Here is a 26,247-nt window from a genome sequence, read left to right as displayed (position 1 = left end):
CAATTCAGATACTTTTGTTTTGTATCAAACTTATTTTATATCAAAATAAGTTATTTATTGATAAAATGATCAAAGAGACATGTTTTGTAGAATTCCGAACTATAAACCCGTGTTTGTACCGTAATTGTTTTTGTAATCATGCCGGTGGTAAAAATGTCAACACGTGTGTCCTGTGGCAGAGACTTTCATTGCTGTCCAAACATTAATGATACGTTAGATCAGGCTTGCAAGTCTGGGTAAATTAAACTAAACCTAGTGTTACTTCATGCCACAATCTGTACTCCTGTTTTTTTCGAAGATTTTCAACATCCAAAATTCCAAGACCCCATCAGGCATCATGAGCATGAGAATCCAACCTTTCAGGAAAACGCTTATACATTTTGATGTATTTACTCTTTTTATATTGCAAATAAGTTATTATATCCGGAAAACAACTGATAAATATAATACGTAAAATAGTTAAAGAAGACTAAAGCCTGTTTTGATTATACATCATGTACATGTATGTAAATCGATTAAATTTCTATTCTGGTAAATCAATTGTTAATGGATCTCGATCAAGAGCCTCAGAACTAACGCACAATACTGTCAATCATTCCACATCAAATTTAAACATGAATGGATTTTCCCATGGTCGTTCAATAAGGTCACCTGTGTTTACTGTTACGATATTTCCCGCCATATAAAAATCTCGTGCAGTGGACAAAATCGATCTTTAATATCTTTTATTATCATTCAATATTGTGCGTGAAGTCAAGTTAAAGTTCAACCACGTGCACACGCTGTTGATCACTAATATGTGTATCATGGAATTGTCTTTTCACGGCAAATATTTTTTTTAGATTGCTGTCAAAAATATGACATGAAAGTTTCCAAGTTTACATGGATTGTGCGTAACTTAATATTACATGTATGCAATTAACGAAGTCCCAAGGTCCCAAATTTAAATTTACCCGACATCCCGAAATTCAAACCCCTCCTACCCCCCCAATTTATCATAATGAACAAACACGGAAATATTAAAATAAACTTATGCCCGGGAAGAATCAATATCTTCTTCTAGTGTTATTATTTGCGTTCTATTTTAGTTATACATCTCTAACTTTCGGACAAAATTTTTTTACAGTAAAAAGTGAATTCACAACTATAAAGAATCATCAAGCTACTTGTATACAAGTATTGCTCACTGTGATTATTTTTATCTCGGAACTGACCCAACACAGACTGAATATTAAATACAAATGTAGTGTGATTAATATAGAAATATTTTGCATGTGACCGCGCCAAACAGCAATGTAAAACGTATGCACTTGAGATAGCATTCTGCTAATCAATGGATTTACATGGAAAATAAATCAGTAAAACAAAAATAACCTTCCAGAAATTGAATAAAAATATGTTTAAAAAATTTATGCAAAAGATACGAAAAAAAACAACAAACAAGGATCATAAAATAAAAATAATTTTGAGGATTAAAGAAAATAAATAGCAGTCATAATATAAAAACCATAATTAAAAAAATTAGGCTATTTTTATTAAAACAAAGTTTTCTCCAGTACTTCACCTGTAAAAATATTTTATGTCCACTTCGATGTATAAAAACTAATATAATCAATAAAGTGACTGGCAGGTTAAAATTACAGGTAGACTGATTCTGAAATCAGTGAACCGTAATAGTAGCACGATAATAGCACGTAATAGTTGTGCGCGAACGTGTAGGTTGCGAAAGTGAAAGGGGGCGAACGTGAATGGGTGCGAAAGTGAAAGGGGGCGAACGAAAATGGGTGCGAACGGCCCCGGATTTGTAAAAAATCAGCCACATGAAGACTATGTCCATAATTTCTTCATTCATGATTAGTCTAAGATTACTCTGATGTCCAGCAGCTGTTTTGCCAGACAGGCTGATGCCATGGGAAGTCAGAGCTCGTCCTATATCTAAAAGTTGATATTTGCCCATCCAAGATTGAAAGTGTCGCTTTTTGAGCCAGCTGACAGCCTTGTATCCTTGTATCCTTGTATCTCACAGGCACTTGTCTAAGAAAAAAATTCCTATATATCTTGATATAATACAAGGTTCTTAACTTGCATTCTAGAAAAATGTCAGCCGGTGGCGAAATTCCATTACATGCCAATTTCTCTGCTGTCAATCCCACTAAAACTTGTTACATAATGTATGTCGTAAAACTAAATTGATTTTTGTACACAATGGTGTATAACACGCCTCTTTTGTTTGTCAGAATTATCTGTAGCAGGCCTACCGAAGTATGCCAATTGTAATAATTTCGAAATAACATAGATAATTTACATTTTCCATTTTAGATTTGATTTTGTATGTTTTCCCATTGTCAACCCTCGTTACAAGAGAGAATTCATCCATGGACCTGCCAAGGAGAGACCAGGAGCCATTACAAGATCTGACATGCTTCTCACAGGACAAGGTTTGTTTTAGTTCTTATTAGCAGGTATTATTAATATTCTATATCAATGTTCATAAGGTCACGTCTTTGAAATGTTTAATACAGTACTGTATTATGTGATATATAAGTGATTTGCTAATTGTTGAAGAAAGTACAGTGACCTATATTTTCTTTTACCTAATTTAGTCTTTGTTGGATGGTTGTTTTGTTGGCAATAGTACTACTGCTTTTTATTTTTTTTTAATAATTCTTATCAAACACAGAAAAGGGGAGATAATTGAATTAACTCTCTATTTTATAGACTGGAATTCATTGGTTGTTGGAAAGATATCGCCATGGCTACAACCAGATTCCCGAGTTGACGTGATTAGAAAGAACTCAGAGGCTGTAAGTTTATACACTTATTGGTTTCAATAGAAATAAAGTATGTATTTGTTGCCTGAATTATCATAAAAAGTTAAATGAGAAATTTGGACTGTTCCATTTACAGAATCAATGTATGGTATTCACATATATCATCTTAGATGGATGCTGTATCTACTCAGACACAAAATTGGTGGCTATGTATCAGCATGATATTAAATACAAACAAATATGATTTAATATCTTTTTAAACTTTAAATTAGTACAGTCTAATAAAATTAATCAGACTTGATATTTAGTATTATTTACGATAATACCCTCCACTATTTTCAGGCTTTAAGACAGGAGTTAACTTTTGCTAGTCACTTAGCTATACCGTCTGTACTGATACCACTGAAGAATGGAAATATTACAAATCTAGCCAGAATTCTGAATGAACATCTTGTTAACAGCTATGCTAATCAGGTCAGTAATGTTATCTATCAGTGTGTTATCATGTGATGTGATTGTCAAAATAAACTTTGAATGCATCTGACATAACTACTGGATAAAACATGTTATCCTGATTCAGAGTAATTTCTCGCAATTTGATTGGCTGATATTGTACTAATAAGTTTCAGTGCAATTTTTTATCACATCATTTGGAATTATCTCCCTTATTTATGACGTCAATTGGAATTATCTCCCTTATTTATTACGTCAATTGGAATTATCTCCCTTATACCATTGACCTAATAAAAAAAAAAATTTGAGTTGCTTTAAAGTGCAAATTTTTTAAAAGTCAGATTAAATATCTATAATATATTTGATTGCTATATTGTCCTAAAATTGAATTTGAATATAATAATATGTAAAATAACAAGTTCAGGATAAATTCGTTACACAGTGTTCAATTGTCCTAATACGGAATTCTCGTATTAGGACAATTGCACACTGTGTAACTAATAGTATCCTTAGAACTTTATATTTTGATATTATACCTAGTCTTTTATAGATTAAATTTTAATGTTATATGCTAAGGAATATAATTTAATGAATGAACATTTTATTAAGAATTGAGAAGAAATAAAAATTGACTTTGATTATTCCACGTTCAACTTAATTAATAAGTTTTACTCTAGTATGTTTCAGTTTATGCTAAAAGTAGATATTTAGATTCTACCTAAATCAGAATGGATTATATAATAAAGTGTATATTTATTTTAGTCATACAAACTTCTTGTTTAATTTCAGCAATACTGGATCCATGTCCCAACAATGTCTCCAAGGGACCAGATTGATCCATTGATTGAGGGTCAGACAGAGGAGATAGAAAACCCAGAAGACACATGGACATGGTAACTTTTTTTTTTTGTATTTAATTCAAATAGAGGAATGTTGACTTGTAAAAAAATCTAAAGGATATTTCAAACTATTAACAGCTTTAGGTATTGTTAATTTCATGTAACTTAATATCTACTCTACCTAATGCATGTAAGAAAGAGGTTTCAGAAACAAAACATATTATAGTTCTCTAAGAGAATAATATATAGCATATATACAGCAAAAGCACATGATATAATATGTAAATGCATAACATAATGAAGAAATCACATGACAATAGTGTTCACAAATAATAATTTAATTAAGTCATATAATTCTTTTTCAAGTTTTTAAAAAGTATATAATTAACTTTCTTGTCACAGAAATTCTTTGATACTAGAACATTCAAATTATAAAATTTTATTTTAGGTGGCACAAATTCAGGACTCTTTGTGATTCTCACAAGAGAGTTAGTGTTTGTTTAGAACTTACACCAGATATGCCGTCTGTAGAAGTCCAGAAAAGATGGTTAGCAGAGCCAGTAAAATCATGCTCTATCTCTACCAGTCTGTTCCTGACCAATAAGAGAGGCTATCCAGTGTTGACCAGAGCTCATCAGATATTCATTCTTATGTTATTCAAGGTCAAATTAAAATTGTCGCCATATTTTTTTAAGACACAATTATGTTGGTCTTTATTAAAAAAAACTATGACATACTAAAAAAAAAAAATTACAAAATCCATAGCTATCTTTATGTCTGCATATATTATTCATGCTTTGGAATCAACTGTCTGTTTACTTCTATGGGGGAAAAAAATAAATGAAAAGTTGAATAAGATTAACAGTCATTCAATTTCGTTATTTCTGAAACATGTCAGATTCTCGGGGGATGCTTTGGCTGACTTCACTTCTATGAGGGGCGTAAATGGTGGGGGGTATCTGCACAGAAGAATGTGAAATAAAATTGCCATTTCACGAAACAAGGTAAATAGCGAATTTTTTTCACAGCTGCATATGAAATATAAATGGGAAAACAAGTTGCACGAAAATAACCCATTACCACATTCTTCTATTAATAATCCCCAGACTGGAGTTTCAGTATTGTTTTAACCATATTACACAAGTGAGTTTACCTAAATTTTTATATAATTCTCCGTTCTAGTTGTGCTTTATATGTAACCTTCTATTTTTAAAACAACAAAGACAATAGAAAAAAATGATGTTTAATAAGAAATAAAATTCGAGAACTAATTGCAAAATTAAGTAATTTAGTAGTCTAGAAAAAGATTTTTTTAAATTTCCACCTATTAAAGTGAAGTATAAAAATAAGTACAGTAGTGGATGAAAATGTCATTAGTAATAGCTCTACTCTTCTTTTGACAATCTGTTATCATATTAAATTATATATATTTTACAGTTGGAAGTCCAGATTATTATAACAGGTACAAACAGACACCTAGACAAAGGTATTCACACCTATCAACAGTACCTGGATCACTTGTTTCAGGTAAGTTGGCAAAGTCATCTGTAAAATGTCAAACCTTTTTATTGCCACAATATCTAAATTAACTATCAACACTAAGATCACTTGTTCCAAGTATTTCGACACAAAATCTGTATATACTGTTAAATTTTGGATCTTTTGGTTAACTTGAGTTGGCAAACGGTACTTACATATGATACCTGAATGGCTTGTTCAATTCACCACTTACAAACGGTATTCACATCTACATATAATACCTGAATGGCTTGTTCAATTCACCACTCACAAACGGTATTCACATCTACATATAATACCTGAATGGCTTGTTCAATTCACCACTCACAAACGGTATTCACATCTACATATAATACCTGAATGGCTTGTTCAATTCACCACTCACAAACGGTATTCACATCTACATATAATACCTGAATGGCTTGTTCAGTTCACCACTCACAAACGATATTCACACCTATATATGATACCTGAATGGCTTGTTCAATTCACCACTCACAAACGGTATTCACATCTACATATAAAACCTGAATGGCTTGTTCAATTCACCACTCAAAAACGGTATTCACACCTACATATAATACCTGAATGGCTTGTTCAATTCACCACTCACAAACGGTATTCACATCTACATATAAAACCTGAATGGCTTGTTCAATTCACCACTCACTTTGTATTCACATCTACATATAATACCTGAATGGCTTGTTCAATTCACCATTAAAAAACGGTATTCACACCTACATATAATACCTGAATGGCTTGTTCAATTCACCACTCACAAACGGTATTCACATCTACATATAAAACCTTAATGGCTTGTTCAATTCACCACTCACATTGTATTCACATCTACATATAATACCTGAATGTCTTGTTCAATTCACCACTCAAAAACGGTATTCACACCTACATATAATACCTGAATGGCTTGTTCAATTCACAACTCACAAACGGTATTCACATCTACATATAATACCTGAATGGTTTGTTCAATTCACCACTCACAAACGGTATTCACACCTACATATAATACCTGAATGGCTTGTTCAATTCACCACTCGCAAGTACTGAAGATATCAGATGTTAACAATAAAATCTTGGATAGTCAATTGAACAGTATAACATTACACTGTTTAGCTTTTGGTCCCTTTTGGTTACAGATATCTTAGCAGCCAGCATCCTGAAGAGAAATACATTTATTGTTAAAATCTGGTGCAGTAATTGTTTACAAAAAATGTAAATAAAAAGTTCCAATTTTATTCTTATCTGACTATGTTTATTTCATACACTAGTCATATAGTATAGATTACTTGATCACACAATAAGATCAACATATCCATAATCTGATATTCTTTACTATAGACCCAGCCACCACCAGATCCAGTAGCACAGTTTGCTAAAGGATATGAGGACTACTTACAGAGCCCATTGCAGGTACACAATCATTGTAATACACAACATTATTCTATAAATAGATGATCAATTTTATGAGCTATGGTAACTGTATTTTAACAAGTTTGAAAATATAGACTTTCAATTTAATCTGAATAGCAAGGTTTCTTACAATGAATACAACATTAATGATCACTTTCACTACTATTGTACTATGATGCACAAATTATTCTTATTAACAAGTTATATTGCCAAACATACAATAAATTAATGACTAGTACTTGTGCTTCAGGTTAACCTCTGAAGAAAGACATCTACAGGAAAATCGAAATTATTTATAAAAGGAAGTCTGAAAAGTTTTATTTTGGCATGAATAAAAAAAATATATCAAGCAATTATGGTTGCACTTGTTGATCTAAGACTAAAATATTAAAGCATTGTATTTTCACTATTATTTTACTTCCAATTTTAGCCACTGATGGACAACTTAGAATCACAGACCTATGAGATATTTGAAAAGGATCCTGTCAAATATTCACAATATCAGAAGGTAATATACTTTTTATTGAAATGCAGAAAGACATGAAACATTTTGTTTTTAATTACTTCTGCTGTCAATTACAATGTTTGACAGTCAGTATCATTAGTAAAAATATTTAGTGATGGCAGTCAATGTTTGTTGGATATTTGAAATATTTTTTTTGAAAATTTTACTATTATTGTATTTGAATAAGATAAGATAAGATAAGATAAGAATTTAATAATCTAATCAAGAACCTGCAAAGGGCATCATTTTACAACAATATAATGCACAATATGATTGGAAAAAAAACAAAACAGAAACCTAATACCATACTATAGAGTTATGGACAGGATCAGAACCTAACACAACATGTGTCTTAAATAACTATAACATCAAATCTCATAGTAATAAAATAGGAATAACAGGACTGTATTTGAAGATTGCCACAGTCAATTTTGGATTTGATTGTTGCAAGTACATGTTATCCTTGTTCAGCTCAGCATTACCAATAAAACTGCATCTGCAATGGTCAAATTTGTAGTCCGTGGTGAACAGCCACCAAACAGAGTGCTGTTATTTTAAAATAATTTAATTTTGGATGTAACACGTCTTCTGATTGGCTGTGAGAATTTTTTAATCAGCCCATAGACATAATATTGTCATTTGACTGTGACGTCATCAATGTTTTTTCATGATTTACTCCTTGAATATGGAATCTAGAATTAAATTATAAGGAATAGGCGAGTGTAATATTTGAAAAAGACGTCTAGTTAAGGACTTTAATGCACCCACCTAACACACGGCTAATTTTTTTTTTAAATGAAAGAATAATGATTAAACTTTGATTTTTGCCCGGTCGTCACAAAATCGTACGGTGCAGTTTTTGTAAAATTGACGTTTATTTCAGAAATTAGTTGAAAATTATATAATTACGACATGTTTTTCAGGCAAAGGAAATTAGTCGTATCTCTTCTTTTAGACAGAATAATTAAGTGAATTAGATTCTTAAAATTATGAAAAACAATATTTACAACTGTAAGTCCGCATGCTTTTGCATTCCTTCTAAATATTTGACATTTCGTACGAAAATTTTCATAATCCCGACCTTTTCGGATCTACAATTAAATTTTTATTAAATGTTTTTGCAATCTATCCGTTTTAGATCACACCAAATTACTCATCAGTTATCGTTTTTTCATTCGAGATCAAGACTTTATCTCAACATTTCTTAAAATCACGAATTTCTGTAATTTTATGATGTTGGGTAAAATCACTCTAATTTCCGGAATCCCTTATCTATTTCGTTATCGTTTTTTACTGAATATATTAGTCGATTTCCGTGTACTTAATAGTGCTATTAGAGTACGATAAATCATATTTAAACGGTTCTATTTCTATCTTTAACTTCAGTGTAGCTTAAATAGATATAAAATCGTCCAAAATAAAGATCAAATCAAAGTAAAACATAGTTTTTGAGTTCTGTAGAATTCACCCCTTTCTAAATAAGGAATCGTATCGGAAAATTGTAGAAAATCTTCCGAGTCGTGTCAAATTTTCACAGTCCAGTTCACAATGAAACCCTTCCTTTGCTAAAAAGCAAAAAAAAACTATCCATTTATTGACACAGATGCATAGTCTGTCATATATTTACTATATAGAAACTATGTAGTTAACACTTAAATGAAGATACAGTTGTATTGCCGCAGTGGGAAAACGAAAAGATGAAGTTTACAGAAGACTGGTCGATGAATATGAAAAAAATGAAAACATCCCATTTGAAAATACAAAATATCATAAGAGTTGCTAAAAATATTTCAAAAGTAAGCACAACCTATCAACTTCTGTTTTGTCTGTACAAAGACTTTGTACTACATGTACCAATTCTACCGACCAGTAGATCTTCTCATATATCAACGAGGACAGTAGATCTACAACTCATTCTGATTTGTCTGTTTGTATATTTTGCAAATGTATAAAGCCTATAAGCAAGTTACACAACTTCATAAGGTATCCTCTGAGGAGCAAACTCAAGCTGTGTTGAGTGTTACTACATATATCTCCTACAATGATCTGATTTACAAAATAACTCATGATAATTTTACTATTAAATCTTTATACCATCGAGCTTGCATCGCTAAATATTTGATACAAAATGAGAAATCAGAAATTAAAGAGCTATTTAGTTCTTAACATAAAACAGCTTTTACTAACATTTCGACGATTAAAGATGACGTGCCTGTACACAAGGAAGTATTCTGTTTAACAACTTTAATTACTTGATCAGTTAACCGGGCTTAATTTCTGCCCGAGGATCGCCGCCGAGAAAACTACACAACATATTATCAGCTTCAACAGAAACTAAAAAAACATGGTCAATTTATAGTTACATGTATACAGCTTCAACAAGGCCAAGGTACATCCAATATTGTATACAGTAGCTCTATAATTTTGTCTTATGCCGTAATGACGGAAAATTACCCGTTTAAAATGACTGTGATATTCGGTCTGTAAAATTTAAAGATCTGAGCAGTGACTGCGAAACTGGTTGCAAGCACTCAGTGCAGCTACGTTACGGAAGCATATATAGGGTAAAGTAGTAATCCAATTAGATGATTATCCATTATCTAAAAACATTTCACTGGATTATTCAATTGAAATTATGCCACCTGCTTTAAAAACATTTCTGTGTTGTCTTTTGGATGATGGCACATCTGCGGCAGTTAATAAAGCGTACGATATTCCTATTGACAAAGTTCTTAGATGTATGGCTTTAGTAGAATGTATATTATCTATAAATATTTTTTCTACTCTTTTTCATTTAGGTTTATCACTACCAATGCACCGTATTTATGGGCACACCTTTGATAACTATTAACAAGTTTGACTGATCAGGAGATTAGAAACAATGAAAATGGGGCATACATTCTACATGGCATTATTTTTCTTCTGGGGGTTAAAATTTGATCCAAGACAATGTCGACCCAACTACAGAAACAATAAAAGATCTCCGTATGACTTTGGTTGGCTAAAAGGCATCATCGGTCCGGTATGATGTCATCCAACTTTCTTCAAGATTTGATCTGTTCACGCATTGGTATAGGTATAGGGGGAGGGTTGAGATTTCCAAAAACATGTTTAACACCGCCGCAATTTTGCGCCTGTCCCAAGTCAGGAGCATCGTGTCGTTTTGTATGATTTTTTATTTTAACTTCTTGAGTATATTTCGAAGCTTAGTATGACGTCCATTATCATTTCAAAGTAGTACATTTTTGTTTAGGGGCCAGCTGAAGAACGCCTCCGGGTTTGGGTACTTCTTGCTGCATTGACGACCCATTGGTGGTTTTTGGCCGTTGTCTGCTTTTTAGCGGGTTGGTGTCTCTTTGACAAATCCCTCATGTCTATTCCAAATTTTTAATTCAATCTGTATATAGTAGATCTTGTGTCCGCTTTGAACAAAACCTCTGCTGTACTGATATATGCCCATGCCAAGGAAGTTGTCTTTGTATGGATATGTTGACCGATAAGAATGATGAGATTACAAGTTAAAATGAAGCTATAATATTCCGATATCGCAATATTCCGACATCTAAATGGTCCAACATCCCATTGGTCCGACGTTTCGATCACGGGATTTTAACATTAGAAAGCCAAATAAAAGGTTCAATATTAGGATAGCCTTGTCCTCCGTTTGAAGCGGTGAAACAAGATAAAAAAAACGTAATACTTAGTGCCAAAGTAGCCGAACGTCATCACTAGTGTAATATTTAAAAAGAGTACAAACTACTTTGTCAAGTGTTGTTTGATTAATTATATATCTCAAGATACACGGCGGCCGACTGAAGTAAAATCAAACACATTTTGACGTACAATGAGTGATCATATTTTCCTTGTGATGTTTTATATTAAAATTGTCAATTTGTTGATATAAATATACCAGTAGCACTTTACTCATTTTAGTTATGTTTGTTAGTACTTTTATCATATCTGATTTAGTGATGTATGAGTTGTTAATGTCTGTGTCATTTTGGTCTTTTGTGGATAGTTGTCTCATTGGCAATCATACCACATCTTCTTTTTTATATATCAACATATTGCAACATATATAAAAGAAAATCTGCTCTGTGGTTGTTAGGCTTTCAAACTAACAGGAGACCATACGCTTCCTCAATTTTAATAAACAGCTCATCATGGGACTTTTCTAAACAATTAAAAATACGTCATATTTTATATTTTCCCCTTGCTTCAAATATTTTGTTTCGGATTATTTATATCAAATTTGTAGATATATATGTTTGTAAATACGTGCAATCAAATGATATGGAGGTATTATATGATTTAGATAATGCAAGGGCGACTACAGATACATTTGTGTGACTTAAATGTTGATTTTCAAAGACTCCGAGAGAAAACGTTATGTAACATGCGTTACCGTTAAAATCAACCAAAATTAATTAATATTATGATAGAAATATATTTTCCCAACAGTAATACAGCATTCCTATAAAATTGTTTCGTTTTTGCATTTGTTTTGACTCGATTTTACAACTGGAAGTATCCGTGAATTGAAATTGCACCCATGACCTTTGACCTCGATTTAAAAAAAATGCACCATAATTTCTTTTGACGACCGGGATATTTAGAAAGTACACATTCTTAGCTTTCTAGTGATATATAATTTAGCCGTGTGTTAGGTAGGTGCATTAAAAATGTAAATTTGGCTCTCATATCACTCGCCTAGAATGGCTGTAATAATTTTTCTGTCTATTAGAAATAACATAAAAGATATGGTGCACACTGTCAAATAACGCGCATTATTCAGTATGTACCACATTTTTTATGCCCCACCTACGATAGTAGAGGGGCATTATGTTTTCTGGTCTGTGGCTCCGTTCGTTCGTCCATTCGTTCGTTCGTCCCGCTTCAGGTTAAAGTTTTTGGTCAAGGTAGTTTTTGATGAAATTGAAGTCCAATCAACTTGAAACTTGGTACTCATGTTCCCTATAGTATAATCTTTCTAATTTTAATGCCAAATTAGATATTTACCCAATTTCAAAGTCCATAAAACATGGAAAATGATAGTGCGAGTGGGGCATCCGTGTACTTTGGACACATTCTTGTTAGGTTATTTCTTCATAGACAGAAAAATAATTACAGTCATTCCTTAAATAGCTTGAAAAATGGCAAGCAAAAAAAAGTTGTTGTAAATACTATTTATTTTTAATGAAAAAAAAATAATCAATCAAAAACTCATTGAAACTTATATGTCAAAAATGTGCATCAAGAAGTATATGGATAATATATCCTTGTAATGTTACATGCAAAAATTTCCACTTCAAGATATATAACATAGCTATTTATAATGCTTCATTATCTAATACCATTAATATGGAAATTATAATTTAGAACTTGAAAGCAATGTGTATATTTTCTTATTTTATATTATGAATTAATACTACAGAATCTTTAAACATGTTTGACAAAATATTTACTTACAAATAGGCATTGATGTGAAGAATTTGATATTATTTTAAAATAATTCCATAAAAAAAATGAACAGCAATTTTCCATGTTAGAAAATGTAGATGTGTTTTTCTTCAGTTTGTTCACTTGTCATAGTAATTCTAACAAGATGTTATACTATTCTCTCAAGATATAAAAACCTTAAGTAATGCCTAATGATAAACATTTCATTTCAGGCTGTGTATCACGCTTTGTTAGACAAAGTCAAACCAGAGGAAAGAGATACAAAAGAAATGTAAGTAGCAATCAAATCATTGTATGAATTGTTTTATGTAAATTATGGTTGATAATGGATTGATATTTCCTTTAATGCTGATACCTTCAAATCAAGGCAGTTAGATGGCACCCAAAAAACCTTCAAATCAAGGCAGTTAGATGGCACCCGAAAGACCTTCAAATCAAGGCAGTTAGATGGCACCCGAAAGACGTTCAAATCAAGGCAGTTAGATGGCACTCGAAAGACCTTCAAATCAAGGCAGTTAGATGGCACCCGAAAGACCTTCAAATCAAGGCAGTTGGATGGCACCCGAAAGACCTTCAAATCAAGGCAGTTAAGTGGCACCCGAAAGACCTTCAAATCAAGGCAGTTAGATGGCACCCGAAAGACGTTCAAATCAAGGCAGTTAGATGGCACTCGAAAGACCTTCAAATCAAGGCAGTTAGATGGCACCCGAAAGACCTTCAAATCAAGGCAGTTGGATGGCACCCGAAAGACCTTCAAATCAAGGCAGTTAAGTGGCACCCGAAAGACCTTCAAATCAAGGCAGTTAGATGGCACCCGAAAGACGTTCAAATCAAGGCAGTTAGATGGCACCCGAAAGACCTTCAAATCAAGGCAGTTGGATGGCACCCGAAAGACCTTCAAATCAAGGCAGTTAGATGGCACTCGAAAGACCTTCAAATCAAGGCAGTTAGATGACACCCGAAAGACCTTCAAATCAAGGCAGTTGGATGGCACCCGAAAGACCTTCAAATCAAGGCAGTTGGATGGCACCCGAAAGACCTTCAAATCAAGGCAGTTGGATGGCACCCGAAAGACCTTCAAATCAAGGCAGTTAGATGGCACTCGAAAGACCTTCAAATCAAGGCAGTTAAGTGGCACCCGAAAGACCTTCAAATCAAGGCAGTTAGATGGCACCCGAAATACAATCTGTCATCAAGTTGAGAGAATTTAAATTGTAACAAACTAAACACCAATTGAAGTGATCTTCTTGAAGACTTCTAATTAATATGTTCAGATTATATACAGATTAGGGGCTGCTATAATTTTAGGATTAATGTAGAATTTGTTGTAAACATTAAAATTCTATTAACTGTATAAGTCTTCTGGGTTGAATTCTTACATATTGAGTTAGTAAAATACATAATAAGTTAATCATGTGAAAGTTCATGCTAATCAATCTGTAAATTTATATAGTGTGTTAATGGTTGTCGGTGCTGGGCGTGGACCATTAGTCAGGGCATCTATAGCAGCTGCACAACAAGCAGGCAGGAAGGTGAAAAAGATCTATGCTGTGGAGAAAAATCCTAATGCTGTCATCACGTAAGTTAAATGAAGGAACAATAATATGGAAATTTATAGACAAAGAAAAACAATAACAATGCAGATCTTTGTTTTTTTGGTATTTTGATCATGTCTTCATTGAGATAGATCGATTGTCTTTATGCACAATTGCCATAAAAAAAAAAAAAATTTTAAATTATGTATTGTCATTTAGTCTGGTGTTCCTTTATTATGATGTTTCTACCCAAAATAAACTAATTTGAAAAAGATAAATCAATAATCCATTTATGCCTGAAATAGATGCTTCTTTTTTTACTCTTCTGAATTCCCCTGGACTTTTTGTTAATTTCATGTGATGGTTATACTCTGTCTTGGTGAAAATTCTGCTATTTCCAATATCTCCTATGTTAAGTTATTTTCTGTGCCATTATGGACCAACACTTTCACCTAGTATTCTAAATATAGATTTTATTGGTTTGTTTAAAGGCTGGAGAACATGAAAGATGAGATGTGGGGAGACCAAGTAGAAGTTATATCATGTGACATGAGGAAGTGGGAGGCACCACAGAAAGCTGACATTCTAGTGAGTGAGTTACTGGGATCGTTTGCTGATAATGAACTGTCACCAGAATGTCTTGATGGAGCACAGCGATTCCTGAAGGAGGATGGGATCAGCATTCCATGTGAATATACATCATTCCTAGCGCCATTACAGTCAGAGAAACTACACAATGAAGTCAGAAACTGTAAAGATAAGGATAAACAACCTGATGTAAGTATCCAAGTATTTTGAAAGTTGTTAAATCTATTGGTCCAATTTTTCTACCATGTTGATAATTAGTTTCTTGGGATTTAACATCTGTTCTTTTACACATCCTGTATAATAATTGTATGCATTTATAGTTTAATTACTATGAAATTTATTACTGTGAAAGACCATGGAACAAATATGAAAAATACATCACACCCTGCCAAAAAAATTGATATCTTGAAAGTTAGAAAAAAAGGCCAGATTGAATGGCAAGAAGGCTCATCCAAAAATCATCATTTATAATCTATAAATCCAAGACACTTTACCAGCTCAGAATAACATAATGTCTCAAACAGTAGTTAATGGTTACATTATATTTACTGAATTTTATAGGCAATGTTTTTGTTTTTTAAATGTGTAATGTAAGCCTAAAGTTAAAAAAAAAACATTTCTATATGTATAGTATTTTCCATTTTAATATGTACAAAGTTCTTGTCCTAATTTTGATTCTTTACACTTTTTAGCATTATTTTGAGATGCCATATGTTGTCAGACTACACAATTGTCAGGTCCTAGATGAACCAAAGAAAGTTTTTGTCTTCAAACATCCAAACAAAGGTGAGTTAGAAAAGAAATGCCAGTTACAAATGATTAATTTTGTATCCATGATGGCTTTGTTGTTGAAATAGTTGGGCAAAATGTATACAAATCACTACTAAAATTAAAGACTCTGAAGGAATGACTATAATATTTTTATGCCCCACCTACAATAGTAGAGGGGCATTATGTTTTCTGGTCTGTATTAGTCCTTCTGTCTGTCCTTCCGTTCATTCTTGGTTTTTGGTCAAGGTAGTTTTTGATGAAGTTGAAGTCCAATCAACTTGAAACTCAGTACACATGTGCCCTATGATATGATCTTTCTAATTTTAATGCCAAATTAGTGTTTTGACCCAAATTTCACATTTCACTGAACATAGAAAATGATAGTGCAAATTTCAGGGTAAAGTTTTTGGTCAAGGTAGTTTTGGATGAAGTTGAAGTCCAATTCACTTGAAACTTACTATACATGTTCTCTGTTATATGATCTTTCTAATTTAAATGCCAATTTCACAGTCCACTAAACACAGAAAATGATAGTGTACTATGAACACATTCTTGTTTCTGTTTATGAAGAAAAAACATCAAAAATGTGGTGCACACTGAATAAGACGTGTAATGCAAAAAAAATTAACTGGTTTTGAAATGACTAATTTAAGGGTTTCAAAATAGGAAGAGATAATTTTTTTTAAGTTGTTTTTTTTTCTCTTTGTTCTATTTGGTTTCTTTCATTCATTTCAATATTTAGATTTTGATATTTGATACTAAGCCACTTACAATAGTACACCATGACAATTTTAGTACATGCATATTTTAAAAAATAGAACAATAATATTTAATCCAGCAATGCAGTCGTTTTCCCTCTGTTAGATATTTAACTTATTCATACATGATGCTAATATAAGTGTTTTTTTAGAAGTCAGACTTATAAATAATATTGTAAGATTTCCTCAATAACTGATTATATTTCAGATGAGGTGATAGACAACTCACGACACATCAGTTTAGACTTTGACATACAGAATGATGCATTACTGCATGGCTTCTCTGGTTATTTTGAAACAGTACTGTATGGAGACATTAATCTCAGTAAGTATAACTGTTTAGGAAGAAAAACTCACAAATATTTTGATGCCCACTAACTTTCATTTTTAAATGTTTCCAGTAATCTGCATGACCAAACATTGGACAAGGTAAAATTGAATTCTAGACCTCTTTGGAACCTACACAAATTTCATGAGCAGCCAGTTGAATACATTACTACAGAGTTTTGCTTCCACAAATTGTTCCATGGTAACTATTAGATTGATCAATAGAAAACAGTTTTATATGCAAGATAATCATGTAATTAATTACTTAGATTCAGGGTTTATGATTTTTTTTCATTATTCAACACACTGATTCAATTATTCCATATTAATTATTAATTACTACTTTTCAGGTATATTACCATCTACCCATTCACAAGGAATGTTCAGTTGGTTTCCAATATATTTTCCAATCAAGGTAAGAACAAAGTACAGGAAAATGAGTTTGTGTTTACTTGAAGCGAATATAAAAAATATCATATGTGACAGAATTTTCAAAAAGAAAGTTGGACCTAAGACCTGTTGTTGTTTACATCCTGGTATTTTAGTGAATAGTTCTGTCATTGGCAATCACACTACATCTGCTAATTTCTATAACACAATGTTAAACAAAGAAGTAAGACGTTACAAAGTTTTGTAAGACAATTAAATGTATCATGAAAGTCATATAAGATGAAGATATCAAAAGGCTGACAATTCACACAGTTAATTATCTTGTACTTATCAACTGTACAATGTTTATAAGGGCTAATTTAGAAATTATGTAAAAATAATATCTACATTTGATTAAAAAGATATTTATTTTTTTAAATTACTAATTTTTCATTTCATTTTCTTTTCAGACTCCATTGTTTTTGAAGAAAGGTGATACAGTGTCAGTAGATATTTGGAGATGTGTCAGTGAGAAAAATGTCTGGTATGAATGGGCTATTACTAAACCTCAAATCCTACCAATTCACAATCCTAAAGGCAGATCATATACTATTGGTTTATAGACAGTTCTACGCAATCCATACACAATCTGACTGAGACAATTGTACTTAATTTGACATTTTGTAAAATAGATCTGCTAAATATACAGTCAGGGGACTTACTGAAATAAGTGATTTTTAAATCACTTATTTGAGTAGCAAATTCAAGGTTTTGTCACAAATTGGGATTATGTAGTTTTTTCAAAATTTTAAACACATAGGTTTAAATAATATTTTTTAATTAGTAAAATTAAAAAAAAAATGAACTTTTTGCTTCTTTTAAGTAGCAAGGTTTATGCCTTTGATGCTATCATTTAACTGAAAATTCTATTTTAGTTGAAAAAATGCTATAATAATGGCTTTACATAATGAACTGATACTTTCTTAAAAGATTTTTCCCAGCAGTTGGAGTATTTTTCCTGTGAAGTTCAAGGTTTCATCTTTCAGATTATGTAATAAAATTCTACTGTTCGCGATAAAAATTCCACTGTTCGGGGGGGTGTTGAAATTAGTGGGGGTTATTAAAAGAATGATACTTAAAGAAGTGATTTTTGAGAAGGAAATTGAGGTCTGATACTTAAACAAGTGATTTTTATGTCATTATCCTAGATTCAGTACAAGGTCATCACCTGAAATGACCTGGTCATCCTAGACAACACAGATGTTGGTTCTGATAAGTTTAGAAACATAATTAGTCCCTGGATCATTAGTATTCTATATTTAAAGCTACAATAAGATTAAATCACTTCTTCTAGTGATTAATTTGTACTACTTAAATAGGTGATTATTAAAGAAAGACAACTCTAACTTCCAACCTTTATAGAAATAATGTTACTTGAATCAGTGATTTAGAAAATCACTTATTTAAGTAAGTCCCCTGACTGATATAGCAATGAACAAAGTTTTCCATTGTTTACATGCATTTGTTGTTTGATATATTTTTATTGTACCACTGGATTTAAAAAATTGTAATAATATTTATTCCTTGTACTAGATATAGGGAATATGTAATGAAATACTTCGGATATGTTTTCGGATAGTTTACTATGTGATCTGGTTCAACCAAACTTTAATATTGTACAAATAATGTAAACATTTTATCATTTTTTTGTATAATCGTTTACACTTTAGGTATCAATGGATTATATTGTTAATTTTATAATTATATTTGTCCGAGCTTCTTTTGAAATATCTTCTTGGATTAAGAAGAAATCATTTGTAAGAAGGTACATTTAAGACCTGAAATCTGTGTCATTTTGCCTGTATATCAGCTTATTTTTTGTTTGTTAATTTTTACATTACATTACAAATTGCAAATTATTCAAATTTTGGTTTATTTACCTGTTATCACAAACAAGTGAAATGAAATAAAAAAAAACATTTTTATATTAGTTTTTTGTTTTGTTTAATCAACGAATACATATAACATATATATCACAACATTTGGAACATACTTTCGACATGTACCTTTTGGTTTTGGTCCTATTCCAGCTTTGAGCACACATCTGGGGTTGAGAATAATGTACATTTTAAAATGTTATTACAATATAAATAAAAGGAACAAATATACCACTGTATGGTAAGGTAAAATACTCATTTCAGATTCTCTGTTTAAACACAAGTATGTTAATTTCTCCAAAAAAGTTATTATAAGTAAATTGTGACCATTGAAACAAATTTCAATGGTCATAAAATATTTCAGTTGATAAATGTCATACAATGACATACTTTCACATAGGTTTATTCACAACTTGAATATTATAGACACAAATCAATATTTATCACAAAATATAGTTTAAAATTTGGTAACAATATGTATAGTGTATAGTAAAACTTGAACACACAGTTTCAGACAACAATAAATACACCCAGTTCACATGGAGTTTTAGTCAGAAAATTGTGCTGTTAGTATACCACTGAGTAATAATCAATTTACACAAATTAATGTATGCTGTGCTCAGCATTATTTTTTTCCACTAAAAAAACAATGTTGAAACCTGATGGTCAGTAGCCATATTAGATAAGCATTCCATGTACTGTGGATTTAATATTATTTGTTGGATATTAATTTTCGTGGATTTTCTGGGTAAAGGTGAACCACGAAATTTAATGTTCAACAAATGACAAATTTTCTAAACGATTGTTTAAAGAATTTGGTAAAACCATGAAATTAAATGTCCACAAATATGCAAGTTTTCCATTGCCCACAAAAATAAATGAATCCAGAGTGTGACAGTATTGGAAAGTGCTATGGTTTGTGGACTAGTAACATTCAAATTCTAATTTCAGCTGATGAAGGATGAAGAGCTAAATTTGTAATTATCAAAAGTCCATGTGAACTGTTTGTTCTAATATATGCGTTGATAATGCTTTATAAAGCACAACAATAATAAACAATTATAAATACTCCTGGGGGTATAGATAACAAACAGGTCGGAACTAATCATTTTAACGAATGCCCTTTTAATCCCGGTAAAACAACAATTGATCAACACAAACATCTATAAGAGAATATACAGCACCAAATTATACAGCAGTTAATATCTAAAAATAGAATTTTGACAAAATTTAGCAACTAATTTTGGCAGGTTGTAATATTGTGGTATACTTTTAATGAATGATATTCCATTAAAGTTTTGAACAAGTCCAATGAATATATTTTAAACTGCCAAAAGAAAAATTTAATTTCTCCACGAGTCCAAGAGTCATGACATAAATTTTTACTTTCGTAATCACTGTGAAACTGGTATTAGGGATGGTATTCAAATTTACATATAATAAGTTTTAAAACAAATGGTATTCCAGTAGTTAGAAATGTAGATAAGATTTTAAGACAGTCATTTTGGAATGTTAAGAGTACTATTAATTGAGGGGGGTCTACTTTGAAAGTGACAATTGAACTTGTAGAATATTTTTAATATAATACTTAAACAAGTTTACATTAGTTCCATCAAAGTCGTTTTAAGTAACGACTTGTAGAGTTTACAATATTATAGTTACATGTTACATGGTATTAAGTAGAGGCTATTCATGAGTACTATATGCTCATTCATTTTAAGTATAATGCCAGTTTTAATGGATGGAACAATTCTAGAACATAAAATCTATTTACTAACATACAAATAATAAATGACATTCATCTTCCACAAAAGTTTAGTCCCGTTTGTTGTACATGGTGATCATGCACTTTATGCTGTTCATTATAGCAAAATAAGTTGTTATCTTGGTAATGCAATAATTTAGCATGGTTCCTGGTTACACAGTTCTTCCCACTACACCACTTTCTAAAAAAATATAATTTTAGTTTTGATAATTAATAACTGAAATCCAAACTTTGAAAGTCAAATTCATAAATAAAACACTTTAAAACGGTGTTATTTACCATGCCAGACGTTTAGTTAATACAAGTATTTAAAGTTTCCATAAAAGTTTATGAAATTCAATATCTATATTTAGAACCTACCAGTCTCAGCAATGTATTTCATCTATTGATTTTTAAATGAATCTTTCCTCCTACCTGCAGGAGTTATACAATGAAGTGTCACCACTTAATTAACATACTACCACATTAATGTAAATTTACTACTTTGCTTGTAGACATATTGATTTTCTTTGCTGTAATTTGTTTATCTTCTTCAATGTTTACTGCTGTTTTATACAAGCCTAAATTAGTAGTGACAAAATTCTTTGTGGCTGATTGATTTTTCATTAGCCTGTTTTCTTCAAACAAGATGTGGTGTAATGTATTGTTTAATTAGTTAACATAATTCTATTTTGAAACCTGGTTTTCAACTGATATTTATTCTAGAGACAAGGATGGCTTTTAATCTTATTTTGGCCCATCACTTTGAAGCATTGTACCGAGACTAAAACTTCAAATTTGGATGTGTTTGATTTTTGTTTGATTTTGATGATTTTCCATGAAGGCATTAATGTTAACCCTGGCAGCATCAACAGTGTTAAAGCAAGACAGTCCATAATTTTGACACTGATAATTTGTTTTGAAGTTTCCATCAAGCATACATGCATATTCATTGACTTAATTTTAGATGCACATCTCATATCCATAGAGATTATACAGCCTCTTCCACTATAATGGTTCATTGGCTTGGAAGTTTTTGCATGGATGTGGTTAGGTTAAAGTAATTAAATTTTTAAAACACTAGTTAATATTGATAGGGGATTAATAAAGGAATCAATAGAGCAAAAAAAATATATAGGTCACCGTGCTTGTTTTCGAGATATTAGCCATTGAAATTTTGGCGGGAAAATATTCTCTCTTGACTTTTCATAGCTTTAGTATTGACAAGGTGAAGTTCTCAAAAACTGTTAAAAAGTAATTAAAAATTTATAAGACTTTTACAGATGGCTTATTATTATACATGTTTGAGATTTACAAAAAGAAAATTGGGGGTCACCGGGCAAATTTTTGCAAGGCATTCAAATGGATAAAACCAGAGGATTCCGAAAATCTGACAAAATATCAAAAACTTGACAAGCCAGCTTCCTTAAAGTGAGCCACTTGTGATAATAGTCCCAGATTACACTGATGTCCAAGGGCTGTTTTGCCAGACAATCTTGGGCCCTGAACAGCCAAGGGACATCAGAGTAATCTCGGGACTATTGTGATAAGTAAACGGCTTTTTGAATGCTGTTGTAAATGTACATTTATTATCATTGGCCTATTTCCACAGAGTTTTCTATTTGTTATTCTTTCAAATTACATGAAGGCAATACAAAGTTCTGTGTCAACAGTATATTGTAATTAGATGATGTTTTCATATACTAAAAGTGAAATATCAATGATGTTAGTCTGTAGTCATTGTAATGTATAAATGACCATCTCTTCAGATTAACATTACATTGATTTCATTTCACAAATTCTTTCACATTTTTTTTAATTTCAATTACCACATCAATCCTCCTTTAATTCAAACAATAGGTCAACTAGAACCAATATCAGGTTTATTGGTTTAACTAGTAAGGGAGACAATTATAAAAAATCTGGACTTTCTTGGATGAACTTTCACTTATGGGGTTTTTTTTGGAGACATTATTAAAATATTTGCTTTCAGTTGCTTTGTATAAATTTTGTTCAATGATGGACATGAAGAATATATGGCTGTAACAGTGTTTCGTTTTGAGACTTTTAATGAATCAGATTTTCAATTGATCTGTGTACTGTTTTATTCCATATTTGGAAACTAGTCTAAGGCACTATTTGGTGAATCATATTATTCAAATGTCTTTGCAGAAATGTTATTTTCTTCAATTAATCTCATTTTTACTCATTGGTAAAGCACATGTCTAACAATGAATAATAAAAGATCACAATGTACAAATGTAATATTGTTAAATAAGCTTCTTTGCTCACCATTTATGACTGGTTTTCTCCATTAACAATTGGTTCCTTCTCTTTGATGTCATCACTGCATGTACTCTCAGTGTGTTGTCTTCCTTGACCAGCAAGCTAAAAATAATCCAAATTAATAAATAAATTTAAAAAACAAATAAAAACTGAAAAGAACATAAAATAGAAAAGTTAAATTTTCAATCAAGATTTTATTGACTTCCAACTAAATAACCAAATAAGTTGCATATCCATTTCCATACTTGTATTACCCTTTTACTACTTTTATGCCCGGGCCGTAGCGGAGGGGGCATTAAGTCTTACCCCTATATATCAGTCTGTCCGTAAGTCCTGAAAAATGGTTTCCATTCTCTAACGTTAGTCTGCCTCAACCAAATGTTATGAAACTTGTAAATAAAGAATAGAGAAAAAATATTAAATGGACTCCCCCCCCCCCTTTTCCTCCAAACCCTTATGCAAAACTAAAAAAATTTAAAAGACGCCTAGAAATCAACCTATTGTAGGGTGGTTACCTTTGGTTTTGGTTGTAAGCTTGGATCCAGAATTATTTTTCCAACATTCTTTCTATCATGGAGTTTCTGCATTGCATCTCCTACCTGTAAATAACATGTAAAAAATATTTACTTGTTGTGTCACCAAAAATAGGAAACTTGTTTGCATATAGAATACATCAGTGATTGGTAATTAATGTTGGTCAATTTCTGTGAATCTTTAAAAATCATTGGTTGTTTCAAAGGGACTTCTCAAATAAATAAGTCCAAATATTGTTGAATATGTCAAGGTTTTATTTAACCCATGAATCTATAATTGAATACCCCATGATGTATATATATTTCTAGTTTAATACCAAAAGTGTAGACGTTACATTTCAACCAAGATTTAATAGTTGCATACTAGCTCTTTTTAGAACATTTGTATTGTGAATTTTCCCAAGTCTGCATACAAGTCTATAGAACATGAATTTTCCCAAATCTGCATACGAGTCTATAGAACATGAATTTGCCCAAGTCTGCATACAAGCCTATAGAACATGAATTTGCCCAAGTCTGCATACAAGCCTATAGAACATGAATTTGCCCAAGTCTGCATACAAACCTATAGAACATGAATTTGCCCAAATCTGCATACAAGTCTATAGAACATGAATTTGCCCAAGTCTGCATACAAGCCTATAGAACATGAATTTGCCCAAATCTGCATACAAGCCTATAGAACATGAATTTGCCCAAGTCTGCATACAAACCTATAGAAAATGAATTTGCCCAAATCTGCATACAAGTCTATAGAACTTGAATTTGCCCAAGTCTGCATACAAGCCTATAGAACATGAATTTGCCCAAGTCTGCATACAAGCCTATAGAACATGAATTTGCCCAAGTCTGCATACAAGTCTATAGAACATGAATTTGCCCAAGTCTGCATACAAACCTATAGAACATGAATTTGCCCAAATCTGCATACAAGCCTATAGAACATGAATTTGCCCAAGTCTGCATACAAACCTATAGAAAATGAATTTGCCCAAATCTGCATACAAGTCTATAGAACTTGAATTTGCCCAAGTCTGCATACAAGCCTATAGAACATGAATTTGCCCAAGTCTGCATACAAGCCTATAGAACATGAATTTGCCCAAGTCTGCATACAAGTCTATAGAACATGAATTTGCCCAAGTCTGCATACAAACCTATAGAACATGAATTTGCCCAAATCTGCATACAAGCCTATAGAACATGAATTTGCCCAAGTCTGCATACAAACCTATAGAACATGAATTTGCCCAAATCTGCATACAAGCCTATAGAACATGAATTTGCCCAAGTCTGCATACAAACCAATAGAACATGAATTTGCCCAAATCTGCATACAAGTCTATAGAACATGAATTTGCCCAAGTCTGCATACAAGCCTATAGAACATGAATTTGCCCAAATCTGCATACAAGCCTATAGAACATTTGTATCGTGAATTTGCCCAAGTCTGTATACAAGCCTATAGAACATTTGTATGTCATTGAACATTTGAATTCATGGTCCACCTTTACCCACGAAAATTGATATAACATGAATAATAATGAATCCACAATATTTAAATCTGTAATATAAACGTCAATCAAAACTAACATCTTCCAGTGCCCATGCTGAATCTATGACAGGTCGGATCTTTCCATCATTATACAGTTTGAAAAGTTGCTCCATGACTTGCTTAACATATTGGTATTGTCCTTGTTTAAAGACAAGGTGACGGAGTTGGAAACCAGCTATACATTTGTTCTCATCATAAAGTTTGATTGGACTGATCTTGTCGACCTGCCACCACTAAAACAGAAAAAAGTAGTCAAAAACAACTAAAGATAGCTTATTGTATTACCTAGTATTTCTTTATTAGTAGTCTTCATGCTTTTAAAACTTTATCTGTTGTTCCATACTTTTTCTGTACATTTAACTTAAAAGTTATTTCATTTTATTTCATAGATTTTAATTGCTAAACAGATTTTAAAAAATATTTTAATATATGTGAGCAATTTGCACAAGCAAGCTTCAGTTACAATCGTATCTTTAACACAAAATCAAATCATGTGAAAGCAAATGTAAACAATGGTGGTATTATATGTTGTTTTTTTTGTATTTTCCATTGATTTACAGGGTCAAAAAGACCTCAAAACTTACTCTCTTCTTTGGCATAATTAATAGAAAACATTATAATTTCAAATTTTAGCTAATGCTAGAAATGTCCTTTCTTTACTCTGTATAGAACATGTCAGTGCATCACATTTTTATAAAAACATATAATTTTTCAGGTGTTTGTGAAATATAATGTCAGGTAATCATTAGTTGAATAATGAACTCTGTATTTATAAAATGATGCTTTTCCTATTTTCAAATACTCAACATTTCTTGATGCTAGACATTTTTTTCGTATTTTTTAAGAAGAATTAAGCTTCAA

General features: G+C 31.7%; 2 protein-coding genes across 4 annotated transcripts in view; one reads left to right on the top strand and one right to left on the bottom strand.

The window, feature by feature from the left end:
* Positions 1-103: 103 nt before the first annotated feature.
* On the top strand, positions 104-19,318 carry LOC139522967 (protein arginine N-methyltransferase 5-like). Of its 2 annotated transcripts, none has more exons than XM_071316653.1 (17): positions 104-236; positions 2,320-2,438; positions 2,719-2,804; positions 3,114-3,245; positions 4,014-4,117; positions 4,512-4,725; positions 5,501-5,590; positions 6,947-7,018; positions 7,449-7,526; positions 13,196-13,254; positions 14,437-14,562; positions 15,010-15,295; positions 15,799-15,892; positions 16,844-16,960; positions 17,313-17,377; positions 17,802-18,039; positions 18,821-19,318. In XM_071316653.1, exons 1-16 carry the CDS (start codon positions 139-141, stop codon positions 17,952-17,954), a joined length of 1,893 nt encoding a protein of 630 aa, XP_071172754.1. In that variant the 5' UTR covers positions 104-138; the 3' UTR covers positions 17,955-18,039; positions 18,821-19,318. The 2 variants fall into 2 exon arrangements, with proteins under 2 accessions (XP_071172754.1, XP_071172755.1); XM_071316654.1 differs by having other exon boundaries at positions 17,802-18,174.
* The window catches only part of LOC139522971 (synaptic vesicle membrane protein VAT-1 homolog-like), a 33,756-nt gene continuing 26,819 nt past the window's right edge, over positions 19,311-26,247 (bottom strand). For both annotated transcript variants that reach the window (XM_071316661.1, XM_071316662.1), the window contains exons 8-11: positions 25,425-25,619; positions 23,814-23,897; positions 23,305-23,400; positions 19,311-21,214 (exon numbers count right to left, since the gene is read on the bottom strand). In XM_071316661.1, coding sequence (XP_071172762.1) covers positions 23,308-23,400; positions 23,814-23,897; positions 25,425-25,619 — 372 coding nt within the window. In that variant the 3' untranslated portion in view covers positions 19,311-21,214; positions 23,305-23,307. The remainder of the gene's footprint in view (positions 21,215-23,304; positions 23,401-23,813; positions 23,898-25,424; positions 25,620-26,247) is intronic.

The sequence above is a fragment of the Mytilus edulis genome, chromosome 5, assembly GCF_963676685.1.
Source record: "Mytilus edulis chromosome 5, xbMytEdul2.2, whole genome shotgun sequence".
In the NCBI taxonomy this organism is placed as follows: domain Eukaryota; kingdom Metazoa; phylum Mollusca; class Bivalvia; order Mytilida; family Mytilidae; genus Mytilus; species Mytilus edulis.
Note: the sequence above shows the minus strand (reverse complement) of the source record. Positions and strands in the feature narration are given on the sequence as shown.